This window comes from Ochotona curzoniae, unplaced genomic scaffold (assembly GCF_017591425.1).
Source record: "Ochotona curzoniae isolate NIBS_2020 unplaced genomic scaffold, NIBS_Ocur_1.0 contig_3819, whole genome shotgun sequence".
In the NCBI taxonomy this organism is placed as follows: Eukaryota; Metazoa; Chordata; class Mammalia; order Lagomorpha; family Ochotonidae; genus Ochotona; species Ochotona curzoniae.
Window position 1 is genome coordinate 11696578 of NW_024466004.1, and position 12130 is coordinate 11708707.

Here is a 12130-nt window from a genome sequence, read left to right on the forward strand (position 1 = left end):
GGGGAAGAGCATACTCCAAAGCATGCTTTCTAACTGAACTTCTCCACGCTATTTCCCATCCCATATTTCTTACAACAGGAATGATCTCAAAGCTAGAATCTTCATGGTTAACCCAAAAGTCTAGGGCATGTTTGTTCATTTTCCAGAGTCCTTCTCTGGGAACTGCAGGTACCTTTCCAGGGACAGACTTTTGCTAATTTTCACAATTAACAGAATAAAGATGCCAGGGTATTTAGAACACACATGCTTTTTCTTGATATTATTCAAAAAAGTTATAACATGAGCACATGTATAAGGCAAGAAAGTTAAGAATTAAATACACTCAACATACTCTAGTAACAAACACCTAATATTTATTAATAAATTAGTACACTTGAAGGCATTTTTCTGATCTCGGTCCCTTACCGCAACCCACAAATGCTGCCCACACAAAGGGAGTGGATGCCACCTTTGCATTAGAATCTGGCAATTGAGCATTAGAGGGTACTTTATAAATGGGAGCATAGTCACAAATATGTCAGACAAGGGATCTTAGAGCCGCAGCCATTTTTAATTAAAGTGATCAAATGACGAAGGAACCCCTCCAAGACCAATGCCTCGAGGGTTAGACTGCATCTATTGACTATGGATGTATAAAAAAACAAGACATTTTTGAAAGCAAAGCTGGCAATTTTCTACAGAAAATGTGCCAATGGTGCCGAGTTCTGATGTTCCAAAGTGCAGCACTATGTTCCAGGACCGCCTAAAGGATGAAGTTCAAGATCTTTGGTGGCCCAGTTGTCAAGCCACTTACATAGCAAGTCCTGATGGCTTGAGGATGTCATTTCTCCAGCCAATGGCAGATCAGCATGAGGAGCACAAGGAATCAAGCATTCCGTACAGTGTCTGGGGTAAAACCCGACACTCAGCCATGGCGTGGGCAAGTGTCAGCCATGAATGGGAAATCTACAAGAAGACATGTTGAGAGGATAACTCAAGGCCTAACTGTATTACAGTAACTCAAGAGAGCCTGAAATGCTAATTCCTGAAGAAAATCTATAAAGGACAAACAATAAAAATCATCATCATCATCATCATAAAACAGGTGTGGATTGACAGTGAAGACTGCTTATAGAATCACAAGATGCCATTACACTTTGAAGAAAAGCCTCACAATCCAGTGTGTAGGAAAAGTGACACTGAACTGAGAGCAAATGAAGTGAATTTAAAGTGCATGGAACAATTATGAAAATGCCTAGGAAGGCAAAACAAAGAAAATAAGGAACTGAAAAAAGCATTAGTGGTGGGTATCTTGTAACAATTACACCTTGAAAGGTTCATAAACTAACTTCCCAGAAGGATGTAGCAAAAAAGCAAAGCAGAAGGAACTTAAACACTGGCCATATACTCTCTCTCTCTCTCTCTCTCTCTCTCTCTCTCTCTCTTTCACACACACACACATACACACACCAGAAAACAAAATGAATCAGAAATGAAACAAAACAAAAAAATCCCACCCTGCCTCTAAGTGAGCAATTTCCAGAATGCAGTATCCCTATGTTCTACAATAGATCAGGAAGATGGCTATAAACAGAGTCCAGGAGTGTCTGGCTGGCTTCCTGGCTCTTGACTCCAATAATCTCGAACAGCCGGTCCAGTTTGTCCTCAGCCTGGGGAATCTCTTCGATCACTCGCAGCTCCTCTGGATTCAGAATGTGCAGCATGTCATCAAAGATGGGCTGCAGGTCACAGGGATCCAGGCGGACCTGCCGCAACACTGTGTCCTTCTTTTCTGTACGAAAGACAGGCAAGTGGTAGGGACAGTCAGAGGAGGGCGATAGTGGCGGGTGAGTGACAGTCCCACTCCCACCCCCTGCCCTCGCCCGTGAAGTGTGCTCTGAGTGACCCTTGGGCCCATTGTAAACAGCACAGGAGGGTTCTTTTTTTCTTTTTCTTACACTTCATTGCTTATAAGATGGCAAACAAAGTTCACCTGTTCAGACAAGGATCTGCTGGGGCGGGTTGTTGATGTGTCTCTAATGTGACATTTGCTTAGACTTGAGTGACTTCTAAATTCTGCTAAAATAGGAGGAACTAAATTGCTTAAAGGAACTTAAAAAACGAAATATGACTTTGTTCATTCACATCGTACACCTGCCAAGCACAGACACTGTCAGTCGGGTCTTCTCTTTTCCAAATGAAGTGAACGCAGATTGCTTCACTTCTGACTTTCTGATTACATCACAATATTTTAAAAGCTAATTTATTGAGACAGTAAAAATATGTAAGAAAATGCAAATTTATAAACCCTAACATTTTATAAACATAAACTATAACTTTCATAAAAACATAACCGAAATTATTTAAGTCGGGATTTTTACCCTCACTAGTCCACTCCCCTAATGGCAACAATGGCCAAGGTTAGCAGGAGCCTCTAGGTCTCCCAAGTGGGCGCAGGGGGGCCCAGGCACTTGGTCCATGCTCCTCTGCTTTCACACGCAAATTAGCGGGGAGCTGGATCAGAAGCAGAGCAGCTAGGATTTGTGCTGGTACCCATATTAGAAGTCAAAGTCACTGGCTTCGCCCACTATGCCTCAATGTGGCTCCCAAACTAGGAAATTCCTCATCAAACTTTGTCATCACTTTAGTGTGTATGTTCAACTCCCCTTCTATTACATACTTAGTCAATTATTTCCCCCCAAAACAATCAGTGATGTTTATAAGATTTTTATTTAAAATCTAGCTTAGCAGTGTGAATTTTAGTCAGTCTGTGTCAGTAAAACCTATGTTGTACGTTGACTCTCAAGGACTCCAAGCAAGCCTGGTAAATAATTTTCAAAAAACCTGCCCAGCTGCATTTTATCAGACACTTCCTGAAATTCATTTGATAGCAACATCGAATGCAGGGTGACCTATACCTCTGCAGCTGGTCCTCATTAGGCAGGCAAACTGTATAGATTGTCTAGGCTAGGTATGTCCCCATGGACTGGTGATATGGTTTCTGGGGCCAGCCTTATCTCTGTGGGAGTACGAGGCAGGTCTCCCGGGGCAAGTCATTCAAATGACTCAGCCACAGCCATGCTGCTGAACCGCCCAGGGAGAAGTCCCGGAGCCATGTTGGGGAGCCCTCCCTGCGGCCACCTGTACCTTTGGTAATAAAGGAGCCGGTCCTGCTCAGGGCTGAGGAGCCACTGGATGTGGAGTCACAGCGAAGAAGGGGCTCAGACTCATCCACGAAGAAGCCCTTGCTCTTCTCCTGCGGGGACGGCTCCACGGTCAGGAGCGTGGAATTCTCAAGTTTGGTGTTCGGGCTGGGAACGGGGCTTGGGCTCAGTGGACCAGGGCTCATCGGAAGAGCCAGTTTGTCGGTTTCCAGCTGTGGGAGGGAAAACGATACTTACTACGCACGTCAGAGATCATACAGGACACCAAAGGCACTAAAACTCCTGAACAAATTTTCTGAATATCTGTTCTTTCATACATAACCTGTCCCATTTATAATCATTTCTTATGTAATTGTTAGAGAGACCCACTTCTGAATCCTGTAAAGACACACATGAGACCATATATGAGTATTACCAATCAGGAAGTGTGGACCCAGCCATTCCCTCTGGGGTGGAGCTGCACACAGGTGCGAGGAGAAATGCACAACTTCACATCTAGGTTTGTTAAGCTGGACGGGGTGTTGGCGCCCTAGATCTTCTCTGCTGGAACCTACAATGTATGCCTGCCGTCAATAATTCTAGGTTGACATTTTAATTCCCAGTATCTCAGATTGCAGCCATTTCTGGAGACCCAGCCTTTAAAGAGGTTACTGCAGTAAAATGAGATCGTCGTGAGGTGGGCCCTTGCCCAGGAGATGAAGGGGTGTGTGTGTGTGTGTGTGTGTGTGTGTGTGTGTGTGTGTGTGTGCATGCACACATGCCTACACACAGGCAAATGAGAAGAATCAGGGAGAACACAGCCATCCACAACTCAGACGCGTCTCGGATCCTGCAGTCAACTTGACGTCACACTTCCACGCTGTGGCATGGTGAGAAATCCCCAGACACTGTCCAGGTGGGAAACTGAGGCAGGGAGATGTGAAGCAGCTTCCTCAGTAAGGGCTACCAGAAAGCAGTAGCACAGGACCACAGACCTCAGGTCTTTGGAGGTCCCTTTCCGACCAGCTCAGGCAAGAAATGGCTAAAAGAAAGGAGAAGGGAGAAGAGCACAGGCAAGCCCAGCCCGGAGGAGTGAGCCAGCAGAGCAGCTCCGAGGAAATGACAGGACGGTGAAGCTGGGCTTCTGGTGTGGCAGGAGGGGCTGCAGAGGCTGGAAGCTGGATAGCACAGAGGGTTTCCCATGCCAGGGGTTGGCAAAGCATGCGACCAGCTAGTGTGCTTCTGTGTGGCCAAGGGAGGAATGACTCTGGCTTGCAAACCAGGGCAGTGTAGAGAAGGGGAAAGCGAGAGGTGATAAAAACCCCATTTTACAGATGGAATTTTTTGGGGGGTGGTTCACGTTACACATTTTACTTGGATATTTTCAAAATGTACAGTACAAATTAGTATCTCAGACAAGCTAAAGGAAACTGAAAACAAAGTCCTTTTAAAATAATGTCACTTTGCCTCTTTCGCAAAGGAGCACATCGTTGTGCCTGGCACCTGCCTATTAGAGCACGGCCACGGAGCAGTGGTGGAAGGACCTCAGCGTGCCCGTGCCCCCAGGAGGTTGGCACCAGCTCCTCACGCAGGTAGCCCTGCCCCCACGGTGTGCGTCTCTCCTTCCATACAGAGGCATCACTTCTGAAGCAGATCTGAGAATACCAATTCGTCAGTGACTCTGTCCCTCCCATATCTGTTTATAAGTAAAGTATCACTCTGTCTGGGCTCAGTTCATCCTCAGTGTCTGGGATTGTGGGCAGCAGAGCAGATCAGGTTAAACCCGAAAACTTCTGGGGTGCCATGTCTTTCTTGGTGGCTGTAAATTTCCATCCGATGTGGCTTGCACAGATCTTGCACTGGGCAACAGTCCACACATACCCAGGAAACCAGCTGTGCTCTGTAGAAGGCCAGCCAATTAGATTCAAGTTGCAGGCCTCGTACATGGTAAGCATCTCGCGATCGTATCTGTGGGGGTTCACAGATTCATTTTACAGAAACCCAGCACAGGCACACAACCACCTGGCGAAGGCTAGCATTCAACTTAGGTCTGTTTAACATGACCACCTGGCTCTTTCACATGAGAAAATACTTCCGAAATCCGGCAGACATTGTGGCATCTGCTCATCTAATGACCTTATCTTATCACTGGCTTTTCCAGTTTGGGTGAAATACTCGAAGGAGCCAGATCACAGGGTCAAGGTTCAGGGATTCGGGATGGTATTGTGGTGCAGCCGGTTCAGTGGCTGCCTGAGACACTATCTAATCACTGATGCAAGTGCTGGCTGCTTCACTTCGGATCCAGCTCCCTGCTAAATGTCCCGTCAAAGCAGCATAAGTGTCCCCAAGGACTTGAGCTCCCGCCATTCACATGGGAGACCTGGAAGGAATTTTAGGCTCCTAGCTTTAGCTTGATTCAGAGTCCATCATTATAGCCATTTGGGGAGTGAACCTGAGGATGGAAGATCTTGCTCTCCCTCCGCCTCTTCTATGCTATTCTCTCACACACACACACACACACACACACACACACACACACACACACACACGTCAGAGATGTGCACACTTTTAAGAGCTGTTAATCACTTCTTAGAATGCCCGTTACTCTACTCACACACTTTAAGCTCTCCCACAAAGACATTACTCCTTTGTCAAAGTATTATATCAGTCAGATAAAGTCATAAGCAAACACAACCGTCGTTTGCAACTTCCAAGGCCTGGGCCATTCCTATAACTGACCAGAGACTGCAGAGACCAGTGATGACTGCGCATGACTACAGTTCTAACAGCCGTTGCCTCTGGATTACCACCCACGCCCTGCTTCTGCTTTCACTGCACCTTTCAGATTTGCTTCTGTTAAGAGTCCACTTTTGATCCACAGCAGGCTTTATGTATATGCGTGCAAAATTTCAGCTCAGCAGACCCTGGCACATGTCCCTCCTCCCTGAAAATGCACATGGCCATTCGTGCCAACACACTTTTTATTCACTCAATGAGACAAAGAGTGCTTGTCTACATTCTGGTTCTCGGGGACATTACATTGGATGATGTGGTCAGTCAGTATAGTGTACTGTTCTTGCTTTAAAAAAAAAAAAATCCCACCCACACATCACATGGCAACAGATGAAGAAGTCCACCCACACAGTTCCTGAACTCAGTTCAAAACTTTAAATATTTAATCCCGTCCCCCAATCCGGCCAGTTATTTAGAACTTCTTATCAGTGGAAATGAATCACATGGTTTCCAACATAAATTAGAAAGACAAAATGTTGAACTGATGGATTTTTATAATGAACAATTAGTCAAGTGAACATAAAATGTTCCCATAAGCACAGCTAAAGCCAGAGGCCATTTATTTGACAATCATTTTACTAGCAAATCTACTTAGCTATTAAGTGTATGTATCCCTCACTTTGTATAACAGCAGAAAGTTGTATTCCAAATACATCTGAAGTTACTTGTATTTTACTCTATTAAAAAAAACTGTCCACAGAAAATCACTTCTTTCCCTCCTTTACCTTAGCATTTACAATCATCATGAAATTTGGTTTCCTGCAGGGCAATTGCATTAGGCATGTGCTCCCTGAGACTTCTATAACCAGAAAATTGAGTCAGTAAGATGTGGAGTGAATTCTTAGTTTCAAGAATGCTGAACGTTCATGGTTCAGTAGTCTGAGTTTGTAGCAAACAAAGAACATCCATCATGTAAAGTTAGATATGATAAACCAAATACCCTAAGCAAGAAGACAGATTTCCACTGAGAAGGGTCTTTTATTTAAAAGTACTAACTGATAATTATATCTTCCTTCTGCTAATTTGGAAAATGTTTTGGCCTGACAGCTCTTATCAATGTTGGCAGCAAGAAACAGCTGGAGGTTGTTGGTAGCAGGAAGGTAGCTGCTGTGGCTGAGCTCTCCATTCTTATCTAAGTGGTCCTGGATGCAAGAGTGTGCACAGAAAATGGAGTTAAAGGATTAAGGTTTGTTGTATAGCAAAACCTATTTTGGGGGTCTTGCACCGTAGCACAGCAGGTTAGAATGCCACTCTTACTGTATCGCATATCTCAGTGTACTGCTTTGAGTCTTCACTGTTCCAATGCAACTCCCTGCTCTTGTACCTGCAAAGCAATGGAAGAAGGCCCAGGTACTTAGGTTCCAGAAGTGCGTGTCCTGCTCTGGTGCATCCCTGGCTGCAGTGGTCATGTGTGGGAATGAACCAGAAAAAGAACAACCCCTCTTTCTCTCTTTCCCTCTCTGTCATTCTGCCATTCACATAACTACCTTATAATTTAAAAAATCCATCAAAGGGGTCCTCAGAAAGCTCAAACAAAAACCATGCATGAATTTAAATTTTGGGCACCGAAATAAACATTGCCTAATCAGATTTTGCACAAACTTTTTAAAGGGTCCTTGTACACACCCCCAACTCACTGCAGATGGACAGGAGGACTTGGAACTACACCTACCAGGTATCTGAAAGTCCTTTAGAGAAACCTGCAAACTATAGTTTCTTCACTTAATAACCATAAGATAATCATGCTGTGTTGGAAAACTCACTGGAGAAAGCTGTAGATAGTTGACACAGACTGAAAATAAGAAGTGCTCGCCAAGTATTCAAAACCAGAATTTTCTTGTGTGAATCTCAAGAGTGTGCAATTTCTTTTGGCCAAATAAGTCCCAATGTCCTGATTGATGTCCAGGCGAAGGGTCTTACTCTTTCCCTATCTCTACCAGCCCAGGCTGATAAGGGAAGAGAGATAAGTGACTTTCCCATTACTTCACCACTGAGTCACACTTGCAGCTCCCCAGGTAACCTATTTTCTTTCCCCGGTGTCAGCAGCGCTGAGGACAAGGACTTAGATAAACAGAGTGTTGTTTGAAATCTGAGGGTTTGAATATCTCTGGGCTACTGAGGCTTCCAGCGAGACAATGGCTTAGCTTGTATTTGGACTACACCAGAATGAGCCACACCTTCATTTTCTCCTTTCCCCAGCTGTGTCCTTGTAAATCCGACATTTCCACCTCAACCAGACTGCTCAAGTCAGAATGCTACTGTGAGCACTCATCCAAATCATATCTGAAACTGAAGCTCAACAACAGCTTTCAATTTGTCTTAGAAAAAAAGTGTCTATTTCAAGCAGACACACACCGAGCACCACCCACCCACACATACACTTTCTTTTCGCCGAGGTGTTCACAAACGCAGTACCATGACAGGTGAGACTGTCTCGTGGAAATCAGGACCTCACGACTCAGCTACTTCAGCCATCACTTTCTGCCTCTCAGGATCTGCTTTATTTTTATTTATTTTTAAAGATGAATTTTTTTTTCTTGGAAAAGCAGATTTACAAAGAGAAGAAGAGATAGAAAGATCTTGTGTCTTCAGGTTCATTCCGCAAGTGGCCACAATGGCTGGAGCTGAGCTGATCTGAAGCCAGGAGCCAGGAGCTTCTTCCCATGTGGGTGCAGGGTCCCAAAGCTTTGGGCCATCCTCAATTGCTGTCCCAGACCACAGCAGGGAGCTGGATGGGAAGTGGAACAGCTGGGACATGAACCAATGCCCATATGGGATTCTGGTACTTGCAAGGTGAGGATTTAGCCACTGAGCGCTAGTGCTGGCCTGGGATGTGCCTTAGCAGAAAGCTGGCGCACTGTCAGGTGTCCTGAGTAACCTCTCCACTGCTGGGTCCATGTCTGCCTGGATAATCCTGCACTGCCAGGATCAACTGCAAAGTCATTTCCCCGTTTGTTCACCCTTTCTGAGATGACATACTGTAAGAGGCTGCAGTGTCCCCACTGGAGATAGTGTCACATGGACAGTAAAGGAAAATCTGAGCTTTGCTCACAGTGAGGTGATCTTGAAACAAAAAGGCTTTGTCATCACCTGTTCTCACCCGTGGTCCACCAGCAGCTCTGAGTATCTGTGAGCAGGACTGTCCCAGAACTCGGACTCGGCAGCGCTTTTTCAGAATATCTTCCATATTCCCCACAACTTCCTTTCCAGAATCAAAGTCATGGGGATTCATTCCAAGGGAAGAAAAAAGGCGTGCCTTTAACTAGTTGTATGGCTTTAGAAAAGCCACTTCCTTTATCAGACCTACTTCCTCAATTCTAACTCATAAAGGGTACGTGAGGTCATCTCCAAGTTCCTACTCTTCGAGTTATGTCTTTTGTTTTTCTCACGGTTGTTATTTTCATTCTCACCATCCTATAGCCCCAACCCCAATGCTCTTTCCCCTCCAGTTAACCCCCATTAGTTCACACGACTGCGGTTGACTACTGTTACTTCCAATTACTACCGAGTTATAATCTATATGTTTTTATTTCTTTCATAAAAGTAATTAAGATCTTTGATGTATCAGTGACCCTCTTGAAATGAAGCATTCTCCTGGCCAATTGGCTAGCATGGCCCAATCTAACCCCTTTGTGCCCGGAACTATCCAGCTGGACGCTACCAGGTCTTTCGCTCTCTGATGTTGTTTGGATACACGGGATGGTTTCTAGAAGAAAATTTCCTACAATCAAAAGTGACACTTTCATCTTAACTTTTCCTCTCCAAACCTCCTCTAACCCTTAGAAAGAAGGAAGAGTTCTGTATTACATCTGTGAAAATCTCAGTAAGTTTGTAATGTTTTCTGCACTTGATCTTAGCCAAAAGGCTGAGAAGCGATTGCAACATTTTCTAAAAGACCGTTTGCTGGGGCCAGTGTTATGGCACAATGGAATAAGCTGCCACTTGTGGTACTCATATCACAGCACTGGTTCGAATCCGAGCTGCTCCGCTTGCATTCCAGCTGTCTCTAATATATCAGAAAGGGCAGTGGAGGATTGTCCAACCACTTGGACCCCTGCCTTCCATGTGAGTGATGTGATTAAAGACTTTAGCCGGACTCAGCCCTCACTGCTGAAGTTATTTTTTGGTAATGGACCAATGGACAGAAGCTCTTTCTGTCTCTCCCCCATCTTCCTGTGGCTGTCCTCTTCAAATAAATGAATAAATCTATAAAATCAAGAAAAAAGGGTCATTTTGTTAAATCTAGTTGAAAATAATTGCTATTGGGCCTGGCGTAGTAGCCTAATGGCTAAGTCTTTACCTTTCCTGTGCTGAGATTCAACATGGGTACCGTTTCCTGTCCTGGATTCTCCACTTGCTATACAGCCCGTTGATTGTGGCCTGGGAAAGCAGCAGAGGACAGCCCAAAGCCTTGGGACCCTGCACCCGCATGGGAGACCAAGAAGAGCTCCTGGCTCCTGGTTGCTGATCAGCACTACTGCATCCGTTGCAACCACCTGGGCAGTGAGTCAACAGAAGGAAGATTTTCCTCTCTGTCTCTCCCCTTCTCTGTATATTATATTCCAATAAAAATAAATCTTTAAAAAAATCCAGCTGTTTACCTCAAGCTTATTTCTCCTTTTGTCCCAGCTGCCCAATTTTACTTTACAGCCAGAAGAATGCATAGGTATGCTCAGATTGGGTTCTGGGTTTAAAAAAAACCAAAACAAACAAACAAAAACCCAAACGCTGTTCTCTTTTTATATCGGCATTTCATGATATCTGAATCTATTTGGTCTTTTTCTGCAGAGAATGATAATTCAGATATAGGGGATGCTATGTTACCTGAAGTGTCCATGGCTCTAGAATTTCAGAGAAAAAATGAACATTCAAATAAAGAGGTTTAATGGCCTAATTATGTAAGATTTACCTGAATCTACTGAATTTCTAAGTTAAGGTTTTGAAGAATATCCTGATATACAACTTCCTCCTAAATAAATAAATACATCTTGGGCCAGTGCTGTGGTGTAGCGGGCAAAGCCACTGCTGAGGTGCCGACAGCCTGTATAGGTGCTGTTTGCTAATGTGCCTGGCAAAGCAGTGGAGGACAGCCTAAATCCTTGGGTCCCTGCACCCATGTAGGATACCTGGAAGAAACTCCTGGCTCCTGGCTTATGAATGACCTGGCTTCAACACTGTGACTATTTAGAATGTGAACTAGCAGGTGGTACAGCTCTGTCTCTCCCTCTGTCTTTGTAACTCAGCTTTTCAAATGAATAAATAAAACTTAAAAGAAAAAAGAAAACAGATTTGCTTAGAGTCCCAGACAATGGCTATTTTTATCTATGCATTTATTTTTAACATTTAGTTTTCATTTTAAATGTCAGAGTTGCAGAGAGAGAGAGAGTTAGAGTTATTCTGTCTGCTGGTTTATTCCCCTAATGGCCACAACAGCCAGAGCTAACTTCATCCGAAGCCAGGAGTCAGGAGCTTCTTTTGGGTCTCCCACACAGGTGCAAAGTCCCAAGGCTTTGGGCTATCCTCGACTGCTTTCCTAGGCCATAAGCAGAGAACTGAATTGGAGCTGTAGCAGACAGGACATGAACTGGTGTCCATATGGAATGCCAGCACTACAGATGGAGGAATAGATTGCTAAGCCACACCACTGGCCCAAGTATTTTTATTTTCATATACTTGAAAGACAGAGTAATATAGAGAGGGAGAGAAAGATATGTCAGAGCAAAAGAGATTTTTAATGTTTAGGCTCACTTCCTAAATGCCTGCAGGCAAGGCTTAGCCAGACCAAAGCCAGGAACCCAGAACCCTCTCCTGGTCTCCCACAGGGGTGGCAGGGACCTAAGCACTTAAGCCATTACCTGCTGCTTCCCAGGGTGCTTAACAGGAAGCTAGGCCTGAACTAAACCAGTACTGACATGGGTTGCAAGCGTCCTAAATGCTCGGTAAACTCAACTCGGAATAAGGAGCCTTGGCGAGACTAATCCAAATTTACTTAGTACACCTTTTTGCTATTGTTGCAAACCGAAAGAAAAATACTTAAAATTTAGAGAGAAATTGGAAAATGCTGTGCCCTTTCAAGCTTTGAAAGACTGTAAGAAATGTGGGTATGTCTAAAACTGAGGCTACAGATTGTAAACATATACACATATGTTGAGTAATTACTGAATCCAAATGGTAAGTTCATAAGTGCTTTTTAATTTATATATATTACTTAAGGG

The 12130-nt window shown here is 44.3% G+C and overlaps 1 protein-coding gene across 1 annotated transcript in view; it reads right to left on the reverse strand.

Annotated features, from left to right (window-relative positions):
- Positions 1-336: 336 nt before the first annotated feature.
- The window catches only part of TNFRSF21 (TNF receptor superfamily member 21), a 74199-nt gene continuing 62405 nt past the window's right edge, over positions 337-12130 (reverse strand). Inside the window, exons 5-6 of the mRNA XM_040983508.1 lie at positions 3127-3355; positions 337-1771 (exon numbers count right to left, since the gene is read on the reverse strand). Of these exons, the coding sequence (XP_040839442.1) occupies positions 1542-1771; positions 3127-3355 (459 nt within the window). The 3' untranslated portion in view covers positions 337-1541. The remainder of the gene's footprint in view (positions 1772-3126; positions 3356-12130) is intronic.